Source organism: Phyllostomus hastatus, unplaced genomic scaffold (genome assembly GCF_019186645.2).
Source record: "Phyllostomus hastatus isolate PE091 unplaced genomic scaffold, TTU_PhHast_1.1 phas_scaffold_78, whole genome shotgun sequence".
In the NCBI taxonomy this organism is placed as follows: domain Eukaryota; kingdom Metazoa; phylum Chordata; class Mammalia; order Chiroptera; family Phyllostomidae; genus Phyllostomus; species Phyllostomus hastatus.
In genome coordinates this window covers 105,753,730-105,779,938 of record NW_025334041.1, presented here as the reverse complement: position 1 = coordinate 105,779,938, position 26,209 = coordinate 105,753,730, and the positions used below count along the sequence as shown (strand labels likewise).

Below are 26,209 nucleotides of genomic sequence, written 5' to 3'. Positions count from 1 at the left end.
CTTGAGGCAGATGTTCGTTCTAACATCTAATGTGGTTTTTTTGTAGTAGCTCTTGATACAGGGCTGAGGATGTAGCAGGTCCTCCCAAATTACTTTTTTCCCTTCTTAAAAATAAAATAAGGTCATATTTACTACATAAAAAATAGCCCATTTCAGCATACACTTCTGCCAGTTTTGACAAATGCATGCAGTCATGTAGCCATCACCAGGATCAAAATATAGAATTCTGTGGTTCCATCATCCCCCCAAATTCACCAAGTACCTTTCCCTTTCATAGTCAAAGCCTTTCTCCACCTTCAGAAACCACTGATCCCTTTTCGGTGCCTGTAACTTTGCCTTTTCCAGAATGCCTTTTGGGTGGAACCATACAGCACAGAGCCCTTTGCATCCAGCTTCTTTTCATGCGGCATTGGAGGTTCATCCATGCTGTTGATGGCATCAGTCCCTCATTCCTTCTCGTTACTGAGTGGAATGTCACTGTATGGATGGACACCAATTTGTTCGTTCATCCGTTCTCCAGTTGAGGGACATTTGGATTGTTTCTGGTTTTAAATGATTACAAATAAAAACCTCATAGACATGTGCATATCAGTTTTTATGTAATGTAACTTTTTATTTCATTTGAGTAAATACCTAGGGATGGCACTGCAGGGGTGTGTGTGGTGACTGTGTGTTTGATTTTGTAAGAAACTGCAAACTGTTTTCCAAGTGGGGAGGCCATTTTCTGTTTCTACCAGCCATGTATGAAAATGCCAGTTACTTTCCATCCACATCCTCACTTCATATGTTTATGTATTATTATTATTGTTAGCTTAAAGTTAGCCATTCTAATGGTTATATAGTGGTTTCATTGTGGTTTTAATTTTAATTTTCCTAAAGCCAATGTTCAGCATCTTTTCCTGTGCTTAATTGCTATCCATATATCTTTTTTGGTGAGGTGTCTTTCAGATCTTTAATCCATTTTTTTAATTGTTATTTTTTTATTATTGAGTTCTAAGAATTCTTTAGATATTCTAGACATAAGTGCCTTACCAGCCATGTAGTTGGCAAATATTTTTCCCGACTTGGGGACTTGCCTTTTCACTCTTTTAACGACACCTTTTGAACAGAAGTTGTTGCTTTTGGTGAAGTTCCATGTGTCAGTCTTTTCTTCTGTGAATTGTGCTTTTGGCGTCACGTCTAGTAAATTCTTACCCAACCACAAGGTCACAGAGATTTTCTCCTGTGTTTTCCTCCAGATGTTTGTTAGTTTTAGGCTTTATGTTTTTGTCTATCATCTGTTTTGAGTCTATTTAAAAAAAAGATCTCCATGTATCCCCTCAAAATTCCCTTTGTGACAATAGTCTGTTTTTGTACAAGGTGCAAGGTATTGATCCCTGCTTATTTTTTGCTAATTGTTCCAGTACTGTTTGTTGAAAAAAACAGTAATTTCTCCATCGTACTGCTTTTCCGTCTTCGCTGAAAGTCGGTTGAACATGTGCGTGCAGACAAGTCGCCGGGCTCCGTTCTGCTCCCTTGGGCTGCCTGTCCCCCTGTTTTTGGTGTAACGGTGGCAGTGATGACCCTTTTAGCTTCCTCCATTCTGAGCAGGGCCCTGGTTACTTCCAAATAAATAAGTGTGCCACTTTTATCCATAGGTGATTCGAGTAAGGTGGCGAACGCGGTCCAGACAGCTCCCAAAATGTGGTCCCAGACCAACAGCATTACCATCACCCGGATGCCTCTTAAAAATAAAGCTCTCAGCTACTCCCCAAACCTGCCGAAAGGAACTCTGGGGACAGGGTCTGGTAGAGCTCTGTTTCAGTAAGCCCTCCAAGCAATTCTGATGCCTGCTAAAGCTTGAGAGCCACTACTATTTTAAGGAGGTAAAGACCTCAGAATTTAAGTCATTGAGAAGAAAACGGTGATGGGATTATGTTGATAGGCTTGATCTGGGTTCTTCTGGGTTCTGATTCACATTTAATAAGACACGGTGGCCACTGTCTGTCTGAAAGAGATCCTTTTCCCCCCTTCCTTTCAGCCTTTAAAACATTTTTCTGATCTCCTTTAGCCATCACACTCCAACAGGAAATGAGATTTCCCCTTGAAAAATGAGAGGCCATTTCTGATACGCAGGAAGGTTTTGGAGCGAGGCAGCAGCATCAGATAGAGCCAAGTCAGGGGTCTAATGGGTGGACATTTCAGATTGATAGGTTGAGAATCAGCCGGTAGTTCTGGTTAATGAGTGGTCAAGTTCCAGGTCATCTTCCCTCTGAAATCAACTGGAATTCTCCTGAGCTGCACAAAAGGGTGTAGGATATTGTGTTAGCTTTTACAAAGCTCCACACTTCCCCAGTGCAAGAGGGAAATCACTGCCCTGTTCTTCCCGTGGAGAGGAAGAACTCTCCTCTCCACAGGTCATCCAGACCAGGCTGCTAGCCACAGGCAGGGCCGCCCCAGAAAAGAGGAAGGATGCCTTCTCAACACTGTGCTCTTTTTTATTTCCAGGAAGATGGTTTGAAAGAACACAGGATATAGTATCATATCTTTATTTTAGTTCTTTTATTTTTTTAATCCTCATCTGAAGACATTTTTTTCATATCTTCTAGAGAGAGAGGACAGGGTATGTGGGGGGGAGCGGGGGAAGGAGAGAGAAAGAGAAACATCTATTGGTTGCCTCTCATAGGCTCCCCCACTGGGGATGGAACCCACAACCTAGGCATGTGCCCTGACTGAGGATTGAACCCACAAGCTTTTGGTGTATGAGACGACACTCCAACCAACTAAGCCACACCGGTAGGGGCTCTATTTTAGTTCTTATCCCTTACACACATACACACAGAGACACACACAATTTTTTAATCTCTCCATTCTAACTTTCTAGTAATAGATTTGATCTGGGCCTTTGCTAACTGCTCTGTTTGGAGAAAGAGAATAATGTTTATTAAAAAAACTAGTAGCAATAAGCCTCCATCTTTTTAGCCTTAGGATGGAGGAGGGGACCGACCTGGGGAACAGAGCTGTCTTCCTTTATGGTAGGTGTTCCTGCCGCACACATGATGGCTGGGGGCAGGTTAGGGGATGCTCTGACCTGAAACTTGCTTCCTTGCTTGGCTCAAGCAGATACAAACTTTGTGTTCTGGGAGGTGGGTGCCTGCGTGAGGATTGTATTTGCTCCTGTGTCACACCTCACATCTCCTCCCGCCTCTCGGGTTCGGGAGGAGCAGACGGGAATCAGTGCTCATGGTCTGAAAGGAGGGGCTCCGGTCTCTGTCCCGCCCTGTGCTCCCTGGCATGTGGCTTGTGGCATGGAAGTGAGTCGTCTCTGCAAGGTTCTGTTTTCTGTTATGTTGCCAGCAGTCTGGTTTCCAAAACAACTCTCGGAACTTCTCATCCAACCCCATATTCACTTGAAAGAAATTGGCCTCTCTCCTGCCAATCTGTTAATAATTTTCCTCAAAGCTCTTTCATTTACACCATTTGAGAAGGAAATTTCATTTTTTAAAAGTCTATAAACCACCTGTGAGAGAAATGTGAACACCATGCTCAAATTTTCTTAAGTGTTCTTTCCAGTTTCCATATGAGGTGAAAAGGGGAAAACAGTGTTCGTTCCATATTCTTTAACACGCGGTGTCTGGTGGGGAAACCCTGAACTTTGGAGCCAGACAGCCTTGGTACAAAATCAGGCTCTTGCACTTAATGACTGTGCACCCTTGGGCGATTCACTTTGATTTTCTTCACCCCCGTTTCCTCATTTGTATCATGGAGACACTAATACCAAACCTGTAGGATCCTTTTGAGACGTAGAGAAAATCTGTTCTGATCACACATGTTAGTCAGTCAGTGGTACCTATAATTTTTATTAGATTTTTAGAAAATGGACTTGATCTTTTGCTTAAGCTATGCCAAGCACCCATTAGCCTTTGACTGTCAAGTTTCCAAAATGATCTCCTGCCACCACTCTCCCTGAGGGTCCTACAACCCTTTCTGCCCCACGGTTTTCCTACCTTCCCAGCACAGCCTCTCCAAAAGGACCCGAAACTCATCCATACCACACTCATCATGGCCCTCCCAGAGGATCTGTGTTTTAACTGGGCTGAAAGCCTCAAGCTTAAGGGATAAAGCGAATGCAGTGAAGCTGGAAGCAGCAGGGATCATTTTGGTTTTTAGGACACCAGCAGCTTTGATTTCTCAGCTCTCAGGAGCCAGGGCAGCCTACCTCACTTTGATTATTTATTACCGGGATGCATGTGACAGTGATTCTAATATACCTGTCTTGTCAACATTTATTCTTCCTTTCCTTCTCTCTCTCTCCACGGGCAGGATTAATGTGTAACACGAAGTATAGGCACAGTACCTAGCACCTAGGAGGCACTCAGCAAATACTTATTGAGGGAATGGACAATTGTCACAATTAAAATCTGCTCTTGCCCATGTCTGTCCTACGTCTCTGCTGCTTGGTTTATCTATTATCTCTTGAACTAGATATCCATTGTCACATAACATATCACCACAAATGTAGCAGCTTAAGACAATAATGAATATGCATTGTCTCATAAAGTTTGTGCCAGTCAGGAATTCAGCAGCTTTAGCTGGACGGTTCTGGCCCATGGGCTCCCCTGAGGTCACATTTGGATTATGCTCAGCTGAAGGATCAGCTGAAGACTGGGCTGGAGCCAGAGGATCCAAGTCCAATGCGGCTGACACGTGTGGCTCACAAGTCGGGGTTGACTCTCAGCAGGAGGCTTCCACTCCCCACCAGAGCTGCTGAGTGTCCTTGTGACGTGGCGGCTGGCTTTCTCCGGGGTGAGTGATCCAAGAGAGAGCCAGGTGGAAGCCACAATGTCTTTAGTGACCTAGCATCAGAAGTCACCCTCTGTCATTTCTGCAAAGTCTTTCTGGTTACACGAGTCAGCACGTCGTCTCTGTGGATACCAGGAGGCGGGGTCACTGGGGGTCATCTTGGAGATTGGATACCATACCTCTCATTCAACCCTTTCTTATTTCTCCCAGAAATGGAAATTACTTTTGTCTCTTTCCTCTAGATGGACTTCAGCTCTCCCTTAGGCATCTCTTGACCTATAACAGATAGCCAGACTCACTCACACTTCAGAGATGTGGAAGCGATGTGCTTTGGCCAGAGGCAGTGCTCACTATCACAGGATTCTTAAGACTCTCAAGACTGTGTGGTACACCTTAACCTCAGCCTAACCATTGCTGGTTCGTCCCACTTACTGCTTGAACCAAGACTGACTGAAAGGGCAGGCAGGTAACTTCACTGTATGAAGAAGGGCTCAGATTTCCAGGTTAGGATAGTGCCACCTTCTATATGTAAAGATACAGCTCCTGGGCTGTCCCAAGATGCTAAATTATAGATTGGGAGTTGGGAAGAAGAGTCATAACTACTTCTTCCCCAGGGCCCTAGTGACCAAGAGCATACACCTGCAAGAAGCTTGCTGAGGTGCATTCAAGCCAGGGCCTGTGGCCAGTCATGTTTTCCCTCTGGACAAAGATAACTTACTTATTTAGAGAATTTCATCTCCACTTGGACTTTATGAGCACTAAGACCTAAGCCAACTGGATCTCCCTTAAGAATCTCTGGCCTCAGAATATTTTCCTAGGGTCACCAAAATGAGGGGGGGCAGTTTTCTCCCTTCTTGTTTTTTTGGTAGTTCTGTGTTCACTGTATGGGAATTTACAGCTGTGCAGCCCAAAATTGACCAGATGTCTCTGTTGTTTCATGGAGCTATTAGAAACATATTTTTTCCTCACATGGTGACTGTTCTTTCCCCAACATTCTCATACCACTATGGAAGACAGCTCAGGAGGAAATAGGAATTTTTGAGGCCCTAAGAAGCAATAGCTGGGAATTAATTAGGTTTTTAGACTACAGTGTCCCCATCTGGGGAGAAGTACCAGTGTCGGGGGTGTGTATGTGTGTGTGTGTCTGTGTGAGTGTGTGAGTGTGTGTGAGTGTGTGTGTGAAAGAGAGAGAGATCAGAGCAGGGGTTGGATAATGGGATGCTTTTGGTTCATAATAAAGGCATTATTGCTTTTGACCTTCTTATCCCCATCTTCATGTGCAGAGTTTTGGTCTCAGTCTCAGTGGAACAAAAACTTGTAAGAGAAAGTTTCATTTAAGCAGGTTTTGGTGATGAGAGAAGACATATAATTCTGCAAGTGCTGTGACCATTACAGCTGTTTCTATAGAAAGCCTTGGGGCTTGTCCACCTGTGTTTGTCTTCCTAAGGAAGGTCCGTCCCCCAGGGCCCTGCCCTAGAGACTAGCCAGGCCTGGGTTACTAGGAACAGGGGTGGAAGGAAGGTGATCTCATGTCTTGGTCAGTATGGACCAAAGCACACAGAGGAGGTTGTGTGACTTCACACAAATCCATCTTCTTCCTGAACAGGTATGGGGTTTCTTCAGCCAGTTGCCAGCCTGGGCTTTGTGACTTAATAGTCATCTTCTTTTTATCTTCTTTCTTCATCTCCTTTGTCTCACCATCCTTCCACTGCCTTTTATTTTCTTCTTTTATAATCTTCTGATTTTCTCCAGAAACTCTCCTCCTTTCCCAGGTAGTCCAATAGAATACCCACCTCGTCAGCCTCGTGGGAACCCTGCTCAGGCCTCCAGCTCTCTCTGGGACAGGCCAGGGGCTTTCTTTCCAATTTTAACTGAACCATTAGTGAGAGCTCAAAACCACCTAAGCAAAGAAGAAACTTGGGGAAACCAAAGAGTTTGTTTGCTGTGGTATTCGGGGAAATGGTGCAGGCACTTAATTTTGAGAAGCTCTTTAGAGCTCAGTTTAGGTAGATGGGGTCCCTAGGGAATTCAGGGGTACGAGTTTTAGCTCACTCTGCTCGCCCCATCTTGAACTCTGCTGGCTGCTGACTGAATATGATGGAAAGGGGGATACCAACTGCACTGGATAGGCATAGGGTTTTCAATAAATACCCCCTCATCCTTTGGCTTGGTTGCCTGTGGCATTGACGGGCTAGTTATATATGATATTGGAAGTGTATATGATATTAGAAGTGTATACGATATTGGAAGCGTATATGGGAGGGGAGTGTCAACCTTCACTTGGCATTGGCACCTCCCCCTACCCAGGACCACCAAGGAGCATGTGGGAATAGACAGATGCCCTGCTGGGACTTCTGCCACTGTTTTCCCATAGGCATTTTTTAATACAGCATTTTAGAAATATGAACAGTATTTCTAAATATGAACGTATTTCTAATACGAACAATGGACAGAACCTGGCCTCATGGACATCAGCTCCATAAGGCTCAGGTGCCCAAGAATTCAGCAACAGCTCAGTTTCCTGTCATAGGAATCACTGGCCCATCGCTGGCACCAGGAGGGACTCCGGCCCCACCCTTGGCCGGTGCCCCACTGGGCTGGTTTCCCAGGCTGTGAATACTCTATGGGCTTTTAGTAGGTCTGCCTGGAGGGTTTTTGCTCTGTGGTTTCCTTCTGGCAAGTAGTGACTTTTCCTGGGTACCAGAGGCATACAGTCAGGTGTCATTGACTCCCACATGTGATTTTGAAGCTTTGAATGGATGGAGGTGGGAGGGAGGGAGTAAATGAAGGAGTGCAGATGGGAAGGAGGCAAGCAGACTTCCTGCTTAAGTAAATCCCCGTTCTCCAGTGGTTCTCTTTGTACTCCTGGGCCTTGCATCAATCAGCGCATGGGATGGCGGGGTTGGGGGGTGCCCTCCACTTTCTCCCTTGGACTCTTCCTCAGTGACCATTGTTTGGCCACCACTCTGTTTTCCCTCCATTTACACCAGTGTTGCTCTCCCTTCCTTCTTCATGTTGGATTTTTTCCTATAAAGCATGAAATAGCTTAAGCTTTGTTTCAACGAGTGGACAGAGCATGAGCAATGCCATGAACACAGAACAGATCATTCAGAAAGTGAAGGAGAGAGAGAGATGGTTTACATTAAATTCGAGATGCCAATCTTGAAAGGCCACCAGTGCCCTCCTGATTAGATTACCCACAGAACAACACACGCAGACGGTTCCACGCCTCTCCTCCCAGCCGTCTCCGATCCACGCCGTGAGGCCCTCTGGGAAGAAGCAGATAGCACGGGCTGGTCTCACTCAGGGAGTTCATTGCTGTTTCCTCTTTCCTGTTTTGAACAGAAATTCTCTTTAATGTATTGTGTGAGTACAGCATGTGCAACATATTCTTTGGCATCACATAAATATTTACTCGATAGTTCAAACTGTCATGAAGCATTTATTTCACTTGAACATATTATAACCTGTTTTCCTCGTGGCAACTAAAAAATAAAAGGCATTGCTCCTTCAGTTTTCAGCACCTCGTTTTATCTTTTTATTTTTTCCTTTACCTGATATTTTTTTCTTTTTTTTTTCCAATAAGGCCATAAGATCAAACCAGAGAATTTTTGTGAGGGAATGTTAACTCCTCAGAGATTGGGGGGAGAGGTTCTGCCTCGCCTCTGTCGGGATCAAGCCCGATCACGCTGGGCTGGGGTGTCAGTAACTCCTGTCTTGTCCCGGGGCCCTGTCTCTGGCGGACTGAGTCCGGGATATCTGAGAAGAATAATTAGAGTGTGGCCAAGGGCCTGTGCCCAGAGCAGAGCCTGGCATCCAGTATCCACATGATTTACATTTTTGGATGAACAGTTTATTTTTTAGAAAGTTTCAGTGTGTATTTTTGCTTATGTTGTTTGAGTTTATTTATCCTTTTCTCCTTTTTACTTTATACAAATACAAACTATACACACTTTTCTTGGTTTTCTTTTTCCATTTGTTTCTCAGTGGACTTGCTTTTTGAAACCAGTGCACTAAATCCCATTGTGTGGGTGTACCATGAGTCAGCCGTCCCCTCGAGCCCTCTTTCTGGTTCTCCAGATGAGAGCAGGAGCGGACGTGTGGAGACATGGGTGGACAGCAGCGGGAGGCTTCCACACGCTGACCTGGGTACAAGGGGGACCCAGGCTATTGCACTATCTCTGGGAGACATGAATGGATGAGCCAGGGAGGGGATTTTTGAGCTGACATTTACTGTTGGTGAGCTGTGTGACCTTCAACAAATTAATTGTTTAACTTCTTGGAGGCTTGGTTTCTTTGTAAGCTGAGAGTAATACCAGCTCATGGCATTAGAAGAGGATGTATGTAAGTTGCCTACATAGCTCATGTACGTGTGTGATAGTACCTCATGGATATGTAATAGTACCTTATGTTTATCTAATAACATCTTATGAATATACAGTAATACCTCAGGGGTATGCAATAGTACCTAATGTATATGTGATAACCCCTCATGTATATGGAACAGAACCTGCTGTGTGTGGAACAAAACCTTCTGTGTGTGGGACAGAACCTCTTGTGTATGGAACAGCCTCACATGTATGGAGCAGTATTCCATGTGTATGGAACAGCACTTTGTGTGTATGGAGTACAGTAGTACGTCTTGGATGTAAGATGCTTAGAATGGTACTCAGCTCTGGTAGGGGCCCTATATATGGTGGCTGTAATTTTTCAGCTGAAAATGATCCAAGGTTTGAAAGCTCTTTAGATAAAAAAATATCAGGATGATTGAATTGGTTTCTTTGTGTTGTGAAATATCCTACATCGAGGACCGGGTTCATTATTTGCTTGCGCCAGCCTGCAGAGGAAGTCCGCAGGCCTCTCTCAAACCACCCACATTTCTTACTGCCTTGGTCCTACAGCTGAGCCGTACTCCTTGCCCAGCCCAATCTTCCTGACAGTTTTCCAGGTCTGAGGATGGAGTCTGTTTTTCTAAAGCCCCTAATGGATGGGGTGGGGAGAGAAGGCTGACTCTCTTCCATACTCACAGCGGCAGGTGCGGAACGTCTGGAGGCAGCTGGTCCCCATCAGGGTGGGGGCAACCGGGGCTGTCAGTAGGTTGTGCAGGGTGGCGGTGAGGCTGTTTCACTCTTCCTCAGCAATGAGGTGTCATGTTGGCGCCAGGGAGAGAAAGAAGTGTGCCAGCTTGGGATTTAGGCAGAGCCGTTACATTACCCACTCTTGATAGATTCAAAACAAACAAACAAAAAATAGGCCCAAAGAGATTAAATGACTCATTTGAGGACCTGATGCAAGTCTGAGGCAAAGGCAGTTTGTCTGGGCTCCTAACACCTATTTCAACCATGATGGCAGAAGAGGTCAGAAAAAATAAAGACCCCACAGCATACTTGCTTGAGGGAAGGACCCTATGTGCCCTGAACACCAAGGGCAGGTGACCACGCTGCAGTGAGGAATGACAGCGGTGCTTAGCGGTGGCCAGTCATGAGCGTTGGCCAGTCTGGAGGGTCTTGGGCAAGGTTGGTGCTTGGATTTAGCAGTCCTGCTACACAGAGCAGGAGTTTGTAAGCCTGGGCCAACTAGAACTGCTCTGGTGGCTACTCCTATCCCAGAAGGCACCCCAAGAGCACTGAAATTCAGGCTGCTCTCGTGTGTTCAGTCTGTCGCCTTGGCTCCCTTTCTGTGCAGGAGATGAGGCCGGGTGAGGGAGGTGATGGCAGAATGGTGAGCCCTTCAGTAATTAGACTTGCCAGAAAAGGTGCCCCATCTGCTATGTGACAGACGCAGCCATAAAACAAAGGAGGGAAGCCAGCCTTGGTTTCGCCTCAGAGGCTGCAGCCAATAAAAGGTCACACCAAGTGGGCATGGCCGGGTGCATCCAATGACAGCAATGAGCATCCTTCAGAGGGAGGCACGGGTTGCGGGGACAGCTCACGGGTGGAGGGGTTAGATCGGGGTCATTCTTCACTCAGTTCAGAACCACAGGCAGCTGGGAAGCTGATGAAACTTGCCCTGCTTCCCAGGGCGCCCTTTCGTTTCTTCTCTTCCTGTCCTGCCATGCAGCCCCCATCCTTGCAGCACGAGGGGCCCTTCCTTGAGCTAATGCTTTGGGTAGAGAGAGCTGCTTTTAAAAGCCATTAAGGAACACTAGAGAAGATTTTTTCAAATATTACAATACATAATCCCACCGTCCTTGTATAGCATGATAATTCTTATGTTACTTTAAACCTGCAAGTATGTTTTACATAGGGTTGTGTTCTTGTGCATTCTGTTTTTACATTTTGTCACATTTCCGCATCTTCCTACATGGTATTTCCTCACCATTTTTAAATTGCTCTACATAGTATAATATAATTTATTAGAACACTTTCCTAATGTTAGGCAATCAAGTTACTTCTATTTGTTGGCCAATGTAATTATGCAATGAGGGAACATCTATGAGTTATAAGTGTATAGCTTTTAGCTTCTGTTTCATTATTGACTTAAATTCCTAAGGAGTTGCCAAATCAAAGGCTATGCATCTCTTCGTTGTGTTTGCTGTGTACTGCAGCATTACTTTCAGAAAGTGTTACATTACATGGCCTGGAGCAGAGAATGAATAGAGCAGTTTCACAGCAGCTTCCCCATTAGTGGGTAATACCATTTTAAAACAAATGTATCCAAAATTTTTTTAAAAGATATGGTAAAAAAATGAACTTACCATTTCCTTTAAAAAATTGTTTCTTTATTAAGTATTACATGGTATGTTAGTGTTATATCCAAACTGCTCTGCTTTGCATTTTAAAAATTCCCAATAAAAATGAATATTTTATGGTTCTCCTGTACGTAGTATGTTCGTGTCATTTACACAGTTATCTACAGGGGGTCTCGATGTGTGTATTTGGACTTGTTGATACATAGGCCTCTTTGGGGTTCCTGGCATTTAACTGGAAACTGATTCGGAGAAAGTTAACAAATCCAGATTGGGGAACATTCCATAACACAGCATCCTGGACTTCTCATAAATGTGTCATAAAAAGGATAAAAGTCAAGAAAACTGTTCCAGATGAAGCACACTGAAGGGACATGGCAACCAAATGTGATGTGTGACCTCTAATTGGGTCCTGGATTAAAAATTTTAGAACAGCTATAAAGGATATTTTGGGGATAATTGGAGAAATTTGAATATGAACTATATATCAGATAATGTTATAGCAATGTTAAATTTCTTGACTCTGATATTGTGGTTATGAAGGAAAATATCTTTGTTCTTAGAGGATAAAGGCTGATGTATTTAGGTGTAAATTGTTGACTGTGTTTGCAATGTTGAAATGGCTCAGCAAAATTGTATATGTTTATATCATATTGTACATTATATATAATATGTTATTAATATAATTAAGTTATAATTATATAATTTTGTTAGAATAGTAATTATAATATATAATACAATTATTGTTTGCCATCAAATACATTAATATAATATGTATGATTCATTATATAGTATGTTAATTGATATACACACATATACATTTATAAATCAATTGTCATATTCACACTACTACTAATTCTCTCTCTTTCTCTCTCTCCTCTCTCCCACATACACGCACACACACACACACACACACACACACACACACTGAATTACCCCTCCCTCATGGGAGCTGCGTTTTAATAGCGACCCTTCATAGCAGTGGGACATCTGAAGAGATCGCTTTCTATTGGTGATTCCAGATTCCAGCAATGTCATTCTCTGAGGCTGAGGAATCCTGTGGCTTTCCTCCTCACATCATCTAGTCTGTTCCTTCTGAGTGTGGGGTGATGGGTGCAGAGATGCCCTGCCCAGACCCTTGGCTCCCTCATGCAGAGGGATGTGGTATTGGGGGTATTTCCACAGCAAGGGCCCACCCCTTTTCTCCTGTTGCCTATCCCGCTCCCTTATACACAGGGCATTGGCGGGAGGGTGGGGGAGTGTGTGGGGCATCATTGGGAATGTGAAGCTTCCCTGTGTTCTTCCTTTCCTGTAGCCTTCTGTTTTCCTACACCTGTGACCTAAACCTGACTTACACAGCAGTGTGTGTGGGCAGGAGGATCAGAACCGCTTTGCAGAAGTTCAGTCAGACCCCAGGCTAGCGGGAGGTATCCGAGCTCTCTGGCCCCCAAGACCCCTCCACCTGTCCTGGTCTCAGTGCACTTCTCCAAGAGGTCTTTAAGAGGAACTGGAGTTAAATTGAGTGGTTGCTATGTTTACCTATTGGATCAATGTAAACACAGTTTAGAACGTTTGGTTCTGGTTGTCTCTGTAAGAGGTTGAGAAATAAGGCCCTCAGGGATGCCCAGGGTGCCCATCACAGCAGTGCCCCCTTGAGAACCCTAGAGTGGGCTCATCACCACCTTAACTGAAAATACAATTTTCCAGGATCAAAATGACCAAGGAATTTGATGGGTTTGTAAATTAAATTGCATCTAAAATGCATTAGGGGGCTGACTTACTGTTTAAATATGTTCATTGGTGAATTCTGTGAAAGAATAGGAAGGATGCATTCTGCAAAGAGAATTCCCATCCTCTGGCCTGAGCTGCCCTGGACTGGGTTTTTGGTGTAGATTAATTCTGTAGCAAGTTAGAGCTATTGAATACATTTTTTTAATCGCCCCATTTCTTTTCCAGCTTATAAAAGTAGTAGAATATTTTAAACACAGTGAAAAGTATGAAGAGGAATTGAAAACCACCTGACTCACCACTAAGTGGTGATTGCCGCCGTTCTGTATGTGTGCGCGTATAGAGTCTCTGTGTTGGAATGGAGCTGGGGTCCTCGAGTGAGAATTCAGTCAGCTGGTCTCGGCCCCCAGGTTGCAGGGTGGGAGGTGGCGGGTTTCCACACCTAGAAGGTAGTTGGTGTCAGTGGCTTTTTGAAACTGTAAGCACCAGGTGAAAAGGGAAGACAGGCAGGCTGGAGGCCAGGAGGCGGGGCGCAAGGAGACCCACAACTGGGCTTTCAGTGTCGGTGCTAAGAAGGCAGCCTCCTGTCCACATGCTCCTGTTCGCTGGGAGGCTGCTTTCCTCTCAAAGCCCCCACTGGTCATGTGTTCCTGCCCTGGCCTTTCTCCTCCCTCAGTTTTACTTTCCCTCTACCGCTACCCTCTCTGGACTGACCAGATGCCCGTGGGTGGAGCAGCTGCTTTGCTCACACCTGTGATCCCCAGTGCAGGGAATCTTCTTTTCAAAGAGGTCCCTGCAGGGGGGACCTCTTCAAAAACCTTATTTTCGACGGGGATAATGCTCTCCCCGAGGACTGACACTGTTATAGTGTGATGTCTGGGGGAGGGCTGTTAGGAGACACAGAGCCTCTCCAGAGCACTTGAAGCTATGCCACGCCAGTGACCTTCCAGGGCCTGAACTGGGGCTAGGAGCCTGGCAGGACAGCCAGAGCCTGCCCCTCTCCTGCCCTTGGAAAAGCCACAGGCAGCTAGACTCTTCCATAATGAGAACCACTCAGATGAGAGCATTGGGCCTTGCTGTGGGGAGAGGGGACTGCCCCTCGGAGCAGTGTGTGGCTCCTCCCCTGTTGTCTGGATTAGAATCTGGGCTCTGCCATTGATAGCTGTGTTAACAGGAACAGGTCACTTAAACTCCCTATTCCTCAGTTTGCATACCTGCAAAATGGAGTTAAGAGCAGTACCCTTTGAGTAGGGATGTTGGGGAGATTCAGTGAGTTACTACAGGTAATGCACTCAGAGTACTTTGCCACAGAGTGTGTCTTTGATAGATGCCGCTGTCGTCATCTCTGTTACTCAGCTCAGGCCAAATTAGCAAAACACCCCAGACTGGGTGGATTCGACAGAAGGAATTTCTCTCTCTGGGTTCTGAAGGCTGGAAGTCCGAGCTCAAGATGCCAGCAAGACTGGGTTCTGGTGAGGGCCCTCCTCCTGACCCGTGGATGGCCACTGTGGTGGTGGGTCTTCGCCCTTCAGAAACTCTCAGCTTTTGTAGTGTTGTACTCCCCTCTCCTTCTCAGCTTTGGGGAAAGGCTCTTCATTGTCTAGATAAGAGGGAAGAGGAAGAAGAATCAGGTTTATTAGGCAGCCACTCTGAGCCAGGTGGCTGGGTGCCGAGGGAAGTCACACTGTTGACTCCAAAGCTCCCCCTGGGGTGGGCATTGCCACCCGCACTTACAGAAGGAGGCACCTGCAGAGGCTCAGGGCGAGGGAGCACCAGCTGTCCAAGGTCATGCTGCTCAGAAGTTGCAGTAAGATTGAACCTTATGCCTTTTGACCCCATACCCATACAATGTACAGTTGGTGTAGGAGGAGTGGAACAGCCACATCTGGAGCCAAGCTGGGATTGGGATGTATACTAAGCGGGCAGCTGGCATCCAAACCGCAGTTGGGCCTTCCCACGCATGTGGACTCTTGTTGGAGCTGAGCAGCGAGGCTCCTCAGCCCACCTCATCCCTCTACCAGTGAAGGCCGCCCCCCACATCCCCTCCTACTTCCAGGCATCCAGGGATGTAAAGTAGGTCTCTCCTGCAGATCACTTTCAAGGTGTGCTAACCCAGACTGTGCTTTCTTTTCTGCTCTTGTCCTTCCCCAGCCCCGAAAGACAATGAAGAGCGCGTGTTCAGGGAGCGCATGCGGCCCAGGAAGCGGCAGGGGGCCGTCAGGCGCAGGGTCCACCAGGTCAACGGCCACAAGTTCATGGCCACCTACCTTCGGCAGCCCACCTACTGCTCCCACTGCAGAGATTTTATCTGGTAAGGCCCTCTCTCCTGTGAACCTCTAGTTATGCCTTCTCTGGGACGAGAGGCTGGGAGATTACAAATTTCACGTAAAAAGTGCAGATGTGCTTTATTTCTTCTTTATTTAATTGCAGAAGACTTTTCTGGAAGATTGAGTGTGTGGTGCTTGGGGCAATCAATGGAAAGAAGCTGTAGTTCCTGGTGACTGTACTCTTAGAATCATATCACATATCACATTTAAGGAGCTAAGATTTTATAATCAACAATGGTATTGTGGTTGTAGACTCTTTAAAAGGTATCCTTATTTTTGGAGAGACAAACTGAGTTATTTACAAATGATAGGAACCTGGGATTTATTTTTAAAAATAGGGTGGGGAGAGGAGGAAGGGCCTAGGAGTAGAGATGAAACAAGACCACCCATGTATTGGTCACTGTTGGAGCTGGGTGATGGGTAAATGAGGTGCATCTCCCTATTTTTGTATACATTTTAGTTTTCTCACAATAGAGTTAAACATACTCGGTTTCCAATATTGATAACACAAAGCAGTTCTTAGTACCTGTTGTAACACTGGTGCTGCTAGGATGCTGTGGTTTCAGAGGAGTGAGAGAGTAGTGTTGACTGGAGAGCTCAGGGAAGGCTTCTTGGAGGAGGTGGCATTTCTCTTTTCATGATGACTCAGATTTTGATAGACCGAGACAGGTAAGTAGTAGGCCTATTTGGGAGGTAGAGAAAGATGAGGAACACAGGTCTTGGGGATTGGAAGGGGACTTTTAATGAATACCCACCACAAGTAAGATTGTCTCTCAGGCACTGGAAATATTTTATTAAACCTTCCCAGGGTCCTGTGAGCTATGTATTATGAAGCTCATTCCACTAACAGCAGTATGGAGCCTGCAGTCCTCCAGCTGGGAAGTGTCAGATTTCTACCCCAGTGAGCACAGCTCAAAGCTCCTGCTTTTCCTGACATCCCACCAGCTTTTCTGGCAACCTCTCTGAGCTCTTTAAAGCTGACTGGAGTTTGCCCATGCAGTTGAATCCAGCAGGCAAAAGTAAATGAAGCCCAATTGCAGCATAAACCTAGCTGGGGTGCATTTGAATTGCACTCTCAGGAACCCCCTGGCTTCCCAGGGTGTCCGGGAGTGGCTTGTCCTGTCCTGGTGGTTTTCCAGAACTGGTCACTGAGGTTGACATGAAGGTCTGAGGTGACAAAGCTCAGAGCAAACTCAACCCAACTGAAGCAGAGACAACACCCCACTCCCACCCACAGACAGGTCTCAGTTTCGGAACTGACTCAATCCTCTGACCTCCGTTTTCTGTAACATGGTAACAAATTGCATGTTCTGAGGGAACAGGCCCTGACAGCTGAGTCTTACAGAGTCAGGTCTCCTGTGAGCCCACGACAAACACCGCTGGGCTCCTAGTCTGCTGAGGTGTAGCCTGAATGACTTCCGGCTCCTCCCACTGGGCTGGAATTCCACTTGTGGTTAGTGCACTGAGGACAGGGCTCAGGCCAGGCTGATCGGATTGTGTCCCTGCTGACCCTAAACTGGCCCTAGGAGACTCTGTTCTGGCCACAGAAGGAACCTTTAATGTTGGCCTTCACCTGAATGGTACATCGAACCCCCAGCCCTGGCCACAGACTAACCTATAATCCTTGCTAGCTCCTGGAATGCCAGGGAAAGTGCCTGCCAGCGGCAGCCCCTGCCATGATTACCCACAAGGAGGGGCACCTTGGACTCCGGGAGGCCTGCAGAGAGCAAGCAGAGTCTCTGTGGCTTTCCAGAGCACTGCTGGTCCCGCGGGAATGGCTGTAAACCAAACCAAGCCCGGATACCGACCAAACCTTGCACTTCCTTCCGAGTGCTGGGGCTGCCCTTCTGAAGGAGCTGACTTAGGGCAGCCTGCAAGTGGGGGTGCAGTTACACTGCTAGGGAGACCTCAGTATACTTGGGGCTTTGTGGGTGGTGACCAGAATGGGGTGGCTTTGTGTGGTTTTGACCTACTAAAATTTCTAAAAGGGCTGTATTCTTCTTTTCAGGGGTGTCATAGGAAAGCAGGGATACCAGTGTCAAGGTAAGAGATACAGTATGAACTGAATCCCGTGGGGCCCCCCAGATCACTGATGCTACAGTGCTCGCAGGAGGTGTGTGCTGGGCTTAAGGACACTTAAGTCCCTGCAGTTCCCATGCTCACGCGCACTCTTTGAGGAGCAGAACCCTGTTTTCTTTGTCACTGACTGGCCGTGACTCCCACCCACACATGTGGGAGTGTATGTGTGGGACAACCTCGAGGAACCACCTGTCCCCAGGTGTCCCAGGGGCCTAGCTGTTTGTGGGTAGCACGCCCATCTTTCCTGCTGAGACACGTGCTTCAGTCTGAGGCTCCATGAAGGTCCCCCTGGGCACCACACCTGCCTCAGGGGTGCCGTCAGTCCCCTTACCCTGTGGCTCCCTGGAGAAGCTCCCTCACTGCTTGTTTTATTTACTCAGTGTCTCCGACAGTCCTTGCCAAGTCTCTTTTTGTCTCTACTCGGGAGTCATTAGCTCTTAAACATTTAAACCTCACTCGAAGTTATTGAAGTTTGTTTGCAGTTAATTGACTACAATGGCAAGGTTAAGTTGCCCAGAATCGGAGGGCGGGTGTGTGATGTGGTCGTGTGGGGGCTTCTCTGTGGTTTGGCCTGGGAGATCATTCCACCTCCTCTCAAGCCACAGGTAAACTTGGGCCTCACCCCTGTGGGCTTGGGTAGATTCTTTTGGACATCGCTGGGTGTGCAAAAAGTTACTGGCCTCTTCAGCCACTTACTGCCCACACTGCCCCATGATGCCGAAGACCGAGCTATAGGCCACTTCTTGTGGAGTTAGTAAATCAAATGGAAATTTTTGAGTTTGGCCTGTAAGGATACAACCAGGTCAAAAGCTTAAGAACTTCTTTGCCATGAAACACACATTCTCCCACTGCGACCCTCCCCACCACGCCAGCCAGCCCTTACATGGCCCTGAGTGGAGAGCATGAGAGGTCTGCAACACCTCTGATAGACAGTGCTTCACGGAAGGGGAATTGTTCCCTGACCTTGGTGTATGGGAGCAAGAAAATTGATTGGGATTCGTGAAATAAGAGAAAACTGATGATGCCCTAAGGATGTAAATGGTTTGTTCTTCTCCAGAGCAGTTAGGACACTACAATGGCTCTGATGGCAAAGGGCTTTGAAATGACAGCAGAAAGGGCTTCCATTACCAGTGACAGAAGGGTCTGGCTGCCCTCATCCCTTCACTGAAGCCTGATTAAATCTTGGAGTGGAACCTTCCTTCCCCCACTTGTTGCTCAGCCTTTCCATGTTTTGCTGTTTGCAGTTTGCACTTGCGTGGTCCACAAGCGATGCCATGAGCTCATAATTACGAAGTGTGCTGGATTAAAGAAACAGGAAACGCCTGACGAGGTAAATATTTATAACATTGACATTCTGGGCTTTCTTCCCTGCCATCCTGCCCTCCACGGCCTCCTCTGTGGGCCCTAAGAAAAAACCTTATCTCTCTGAGGTTCCACCGCTTTCTTCCTTGTGTTGATCAAAAGTTGAGGGAGTTGTCCACAGCCTTCCGGTTGTGGGGCACAACCTACGGAATGAGTGTGGCTCAATGTCGGTCTTACGTCTGTGGAGACTCTGCCAAGGGCTAAAGCCCACAGGGGAAAATGGGAATTCTTTCATGCCATCATCTCATCGGAACAGGGAAGCGGCTAACTGGCGTGTCAAAGGCTCCACACCGCTCATAAACAGTGAGAGAGACACAACACGCAAGCAGAAATCTTATCTTTATGGGGTTATGGAGCAATGGAGTGGAATCGGAAAACCCAAGAAACACTTAGGAAGCAGAAAAAAACCATGAGAGTAACAGCAGCCTACATTCATTGGGTACTTACCATGCCCTGATGTAAGCACTTTATCATAAATTATTTAACCCCTTAACAAGCTCAATGTGATTGATGTTATTATCATTTTACAACAGAGAGAATAGAGGCAAAGAGAGGTCAAGTTAACTTGCCCCAAATCACACAGCTAGTATGTGAAAGGGCCACATTCAGGCCCGGGTCATCTGTTCCAGGGTCTAAGCCCTTGACCATGGCACTATGTTGTCTTTTAATCCTACAAACTAGTGTCAGATTGACCCTTAGGGAAGTTGCTAAGGGTAAAGAAGCAAGAAAATTCAACAACAAAGCTAGGTTTCTCCTAACTGACCTTTTGGGAGAAGAGTGTGAGGGTCAGTACGGGTGTTACCTATATTCACAATACTTGGTTTCAAAGCCATGTTTTAATTCTCCCATAATCCTGGTTCTTCCCCTCATCAGCTTATAGGCATGTTTCTTAATCTCCTTCCACCTTAATTTCCCCATCTGTAAACACAGGCTAACAGTGGTGCCCACCCAGGAGGGTGGAGGTGAGGTTTAACTGAGCTGGAGGTGCCTGTCCTGTGGTCAGCACCCACACCGTAACACCCTTAGTGGTCACCGCTCTGTATTAGCAGTCTTCTCTACCATTACCATTTGTCCTAATTGGCACCCTATAGGTTCCACAGCTAGGCTGGGTTTTCAGGGTGTTTATAAAATTTCATGTCTACAAAAAGCTGTCCAGGCGTGGCTTCTGCACACAAAGCAGCCTTGAAAGCACATGGTGACAGCTCATTAATGGCCAAGCGTAGGTGCACGTTGAGTGTTGTGTGCCCTGAGAGGTAGAGGCCGGAAGTCCTGCACAGGGCTGCAGAGTGAAACTGGCAGCAGAACATGAGATAAGGGCATCAGGGGCAAAGGCCCTGGGGCAGGACGGAGGCTTTAGTCCTGTCATTTCTCAGGGCAGCTTTCAGAGCCAAGCCAGGACCTGCCACCCACAATGACCGTGCCTTCTGCAAAGAAGATCTGTAGAAGGCCCAGCGATAAGTGCTCCAGGGTGCATAGGAACTTGGCCATGACCCTGTGTTTTGCAATCCTGCAGGTGGGCTCCCAGCGGTTCAGCGTCAACATGCCTCACAAGTTCAGTATCCACAACTACAAGGTCCCCACGTTCTGTGACCACTGTGGGTCACTGCTCTGGGGCCTCTTGCGGCAGGGTCTGCAGTGCAAAGGTAAGGAGCTCCGTGCCCCACCTCGCCCCCCACACCCCGCATGTGCATGCCCCTGTTATCTCCTCTTCTTAAAAATCTTCATCTGTTCTCATAGCCTCAAAAGCAGGTCCCAGGTTTGGCGGGATGAATGAACACAAGCTCTTGTTGAACCCTCGTTAGTTACTCTGCATTTTTGTTAAATACTCTCTGTGCAGACACCGGCCAGGGGAACTCCACCAAGGGAACTCCAGGAAGAAGGCATGACTGCCCCTTTTAAGAGATTTAACAAGCTGGGGAGACAAGAGGAGTCTATAAAAGCATAGAAATTTTTAAGGAAAAGATACATTGGAGCAGAAGGGAAAAATGTTTTTCGAGTTAGGCACTGAAATAAGTGATCGATATTTTTCTGTGGTTCAGAAAAACAGTCCGTGGTTCAGAGTTTACTCTGGGAAGGAGCCATGCTAGAACACTGTCACATAAGACATTTTATTGATCCCCGTGTCGCCAATGAGGGAACTGAGGCTCAGAGACTAAGGAACTTGTTTATGTGACACAGCTTGTTAGCATAAGTAGGGCTTGAGTCTTGGGTTCCTTCCTGTGTTTCCTGCTTACCTGCCCATGCGTTATCTTCTGCACAAATGGTTATGTGGAGTGACAGGTAATAGCATATAATATGGGGAGGTGAGAACGTACTCTGGGGGCCTAAACGGAGTGTCCAGTTCTGTTAGGTGGTCTGTCCACTCACAGAGCTGAACAACTGTGAACTCTAAGTCAGGAATATTGCATGGCTATTTAAAAACAGTGTTTTATTAGTTGTACTTAATATATTATTAGTAAATTCCCATTGTGAAAAAAATTAGAAAAAGAGGTAAAGTATAAGAAGGAAAACTGAGGTCATGAACAAATTGGTCCTTGACAGGATCCCAATGGGAAATTGTCAGGATTGGAAATAAGGCAATGTCTTCAGTGGGAATAAAGAGGCCGGTAATGGGTAACCTACATGATGCTAAGGAGTAATTAAGTGCATGTGGTGACCAGGTCCCTCCAGGAGGACAGTGACACCGTTTGCTCAGATGGGAGCACAGGAGAGGCTACAGGGCTGGAGGCAGATGCGGTGGAGTTGAGCTGGGGACGTCTTGGCCCAATGTGCCCATGGGAAATTTACGTGGGGCTCTCCAACTTCTGGACATTGTCATAGACATCTGGGGGAGAGGTTAGACTGAGCACTTCGAGTTGGGATTTGTCATTGTCTAAGTAGTGAAAGCTGCAGGGTAGGTGTCATCTCCAGAAGTCCCCTGAGTGTGAAGAGAGATGCTAGCACCTTGGGGGCCAGGGGGAGGAGGGTTACCAGCATCCAAGGATGAGCCTGCAAAACAACAGGGGGAAGGACCTCAGAGGCAGGCAGAAGAGTGTGGAGAAATGGCACTGTGGAAGCCAAAAGGGTAGAGCATTAAAAAAAAATTAAGAAGGAAGCAATGGGTGGTGCCAAGTGCTTCCAAGAGGTTGTTTAAGATAAGAACTAAAGCATGGGGTTGGATTTAATGACAAAGAGTCTCTAATGACCTCAACAGGAGCTATCTTGGTGGGACGGTGGAGTGGAAGCCCAAATGCAGAGGCTGAATAGAGGACAGAGGGTGTAGCACTTTTAGGATGTTGTATATTAGGAAAAAGATGGTGGAAAAGGGGAGATTAGTGCACCAGAAGGGAGAAGAGACCATTGATACAGCAGGGGGACCAGGGGAGGTGGGCCTTGGGGAAGGATGGAGGCTCCTTCCAGAGGAGGCAAAGCCTCAAGAGGCAGCCTGAACATAGATATGTTTGCTGTGTCCCGTCCGGGGTAGCAGTCCAGGAGGAAGAGGGGGCACAAAGTGGTCATGGAAGTTCTGAATCTGCCGAGGGCAATGCAATGCGAGTTTCCGTATTTTCTGAAACAGATCCTTTTTGAAGTTGAAGTGGGAAGTAGGGTGTGGAAGGTGTGAGGAGGGTGGTGAAGGCTGGAGATGGCCGTGATGGGGACTGAGGGCGGCCCGACCCAGGACGGCAGGAAGTGCTGACTGGTGACATGTCCGGTGTCCTGTGTTGGGTTCCCAGACATTCACGCATCCCTTCTTAGGATTCTGGCCCCCAATCTTGGAGGAAACAGCCTGCCAGAATCCTTTTTCACATTAAATGACATTACAGCAAAGGAAGAGTGAGAAAATCAAATGTGGGGAGAAAAGAAAATAATAGAGCAGGAACCGTGAGTGTTTTCAGCAGAGGAGTGCTGGGTATTTGGACCGCTGAGCAGAGTTGCTGGGAAGCACAGAGCCTGCTTTGGAAGGGACTCAGATGAGGCCACGTCTGGCTTTTAGTAAATATATTCATTATTGATCTATCTAGGGAATTCCAATGAAGATGCCATTATCTCATAAATATTGATATTTTAAGAAAGCAACCCAGACACCCAGCCGTTGCTGTTGGGCAGTGGGTCCCTGGATGACCCTGGGAGAAGCAGGGCCCAGAGACGTGTACTCAGCGCTGTTTTGGCAGGAAATGCGCTCACGCCTGCTCCGGTAGAGGATGGGAGAGTGAGGCTGCCTGCAGCAACGGTAGCTGAGCGCTGGAGCCCCAGGGAGCACGAGGGAGTCAGGCCACGCAGAAACCAGGGGCAAAGGCATCCAGAATTCTGGCCCCTCGCTCCTCTGGTACCTGGCTTGGCCACGTCCCCTTGCTGCTTTCCTGCTCCTGTGACCCTCCTTCCTGTCCTCCCCGCTTCCCTCTCAACAAACTGTGTTACTTAGGACAGTTTCAGGTTCTCAGCAGAAAGTACAGAGGTTTCGCATATACGCCCTGCCTCCACATGCACTGAACTTCCCCACCATCGACATCCCCCCACCAGAACGGTGCATTTATTTCAACTGAACCTACACCAACACATTGTAATCCTCCCACGTCCACAGTTTGCATTGGGACTCACTCTTGCTGGACATTCAGTGTGTTTTGACAAATGTGTAATGACATGTACCCACCCATGTAGCACCATCCAGAGTACTTGCCCTGTCCCCGAGTCCCATGGGGTTACTTCTCTTTTGATTCTTTCTCAACCTCTAGTCTCTTTGCCCCTGCAGTCGCCTCACCTGTAGACAGGGTCATGGCCAGAAGAGGCCAGCATGGACCAGAGCAGGGGCCCTTCCTGCCGGGATCTCAGCCTGGCTCTTTCTACTGCTATGGCCGAAAGGAAAAAAAAATCAGCACTTAGGGACCCCCATCGGGCATGCAGTGTTTTCATCTGAGGAATGCTGGGCAGCAGGCAGTTGGCCAGTCCCAGTCTCTGGAAAGCCTTGGATGACATCTTCAGTGTGATCGGGACTTGCAGTTCCCTGTCCGGTGACAACTGGTGCCCAGTGTGACCCTCCGTCTCTCGTCTTCTGCCTAGACCTCTGCACTCAGTCTCCCTGTCAACCTCCCTCACACAGTTACACAATTTCCTGGTCACAACTGTTTGTTCGCAGTTTCCAAGAATGGCATGGCTGACTTAAACCTGTTGTGAAATCACACCATTGCCCTGACTCACCCTGAGGGGCCAGATCACCCTAACATAAACTTCTGGGGGTCTCATGGGCCCGCCTCTCTCCCCAGGCACGGCCTTGTCATTGTTCTCAGAAAGCTGCTTGCTTTGGAAGAATTCCTGGCAGTCTGACCCACCTCACTGCTATCCCAGCTCTAATCTCAGCTGGGATAAGGGTGTAGACACCAAACCAAAATGCAGTCCCGGGTGCCTGAGGCCAGCGTGCCTGAGCCCCACTCTGCCCTGAGGACAGCACTGCTGCTGCAGCCCCGTCCAGCGCACACAGGAGAAGCCAAAAAATGTGCGATGCAAAATTGGGTGGTGGCAGAGTGCTGATTCTCCTTTCCAGAGAGCCCCAGCAGGGCTGCTCTGTTCCCTCCCAGCAGAGTTCATCCCTGCAAAAGCAGCTGAAAATGAGCAATGAGAGGCAGCCTGCAAACAGAAGCCCCAAGGGCAGCCTAGGAGTGGCAGGCCAGCAGTCTCGATGGGTGAGGGGGGTGGGGATTGGGATGGGTTCTCGGGCCCTCGTTACTGGGCCCAAGTGAGACTCAGGGTCCCCTGGGTTCCAGCTGGCACATCTGTTTGGTTTTGCTGCCTCCCGCTGGCACCCTCCTGCCTCCAGGAGCCCCGCTGTGGCTGCCCAAATTGTCCACGTTCCCCATCTTCAGCCAGCTTTGTCCTTTTGTTTCCAGAATTTTAAAAGCACTTTCAGAGTCAGCCACCTGTCATTGGGACTTTTTTTTTAATCTGTTAAGACAACTACACAGCTCACTGAAGAAAATAACAGAGTTTTTAAAACTAAAAAAAAACGAAGTCCTCAAAGACCACTTCTATTTTGCTAAGCTGCCAACCCAAGCTACTTATTAGAACAGGTCCAGATTTTCAACACCAGAGGGCACCAGTGGCTAAATTATGTGCACACGCTGCCCCTGGTAAGAAATTATCTCAATTCCCGTCTTCCTTTCTGTTGCCTAACGAAAAGAAAGAAGACATGTTCCAGGGGTTGGTGGGCAGGTGCAGGTAGAGTGAACTGAGTGTCAGGGGGAGCCGTCGCTGAGGGGAGTCGGGCAGAGAGTTCAGAACACAGTGCTGTGGCCTGGAGTACATGGGGGGTCTTCGGGTTTTCAGGCATCATTAGTAACATTCAACTGATCAGGTCGGCGTCATGGCTAAGTTTGGGTGGAGCTTTCTTACCTGTTTGTATTTTCTGAGAAAGCCCCTCTCCACGAGCACAGCCAGCCCACACCTCCACGGGTGGTTCTCTAGGCATCTTCAGCTGAACCCACCAAATTGGGGTGGGAGGCCAGGAAGTGATCAGGCCATGCAAGGCCAGCGGAGGGTCTGGCCATCCTGACTGGTTTCATTCTACACAAACAGGTGTGTGTGTGTGTATGTGTGTTTAATAGACAAAGTTTTAGGACAGTTGTAGATTCACGGCAGCACTGAAGGGCAGGCACAAACATCTCTCCTTATACTACTCCAGCCCCACAACACACAGCCTTTCCCGCCAACAGCGTCCCCCACCGGAGTGCTCCATTTGTTACCATCGGTTCGCCTCCACTGAGACTTCGTCCTCACTCAGTTTACATTCAGATTCAGTCCTGGTGGTGCACATGTCATGGGTTTGGGCACACGTATAGTGAATGCCATGAATCCACCACTGTAGTATCATACAGAGTGGTTTCACTGCCCTAAAAATCCTCTGTGCTGAGTCTGCTCATCCCTGCCCCTCTCCTACCCCCTGGCAACCACTGATCTTTTCACTGTCTATGTAGTTTTACTTTTCCAGAATGTCATATAATTGTAACCATAGAATATATAGAGTATATCATTTTCTTTCACTTAGTAATATGCATCTAAAGTTCCTTTGTCTTTTCATGGCTTAATAGCTGACTTATTTTTAGTGCTGAAGGACACATTCCATTGTATGAATGGACCACGGTTTACCCAGTCATCGACTGAAGGACCTCTAGGTTGCTAGGTTTTGGCAATTAGGAATAAAACTGCTGTAAATGTCCATGTGCAGGTTTTTGCGTGGGAATAAGTTTTCTACTCATTGAGATAAATACCAGGA

General features: G+C 47.3%; 1 protein-coding gene across 1 annotated transcript in view; it reads left to right on the top strand.

The window, feature by feature from the left end:
* The window catches only part of PRKCE (protein kinase C epsilon), a 471,868-nt gene that overhangs the window by 290,260 nt on the left and 155,399 nt on the right, over positions 1–26,209 (top strand). The window contains exons 3-6 of the mRNA XM_045827647.1: positions 15,350–15,509; positions 17,534–17,568; positions 18,849–18,934; positions 20,480–20,609. Coding sequence (XP_045683603.1) covers positions 15,350–15,509; positions 17,534–17,568; positions 18,849–18,934; positions 20,480–20,609 — 411 coding nt within the window. The remainder of the gene's footprint in view (positions 1–15,349; positions 15,510–17,533; positions 17,569–18,848; positions 18,935–20,479; positions 20,610–26,209) is intronic.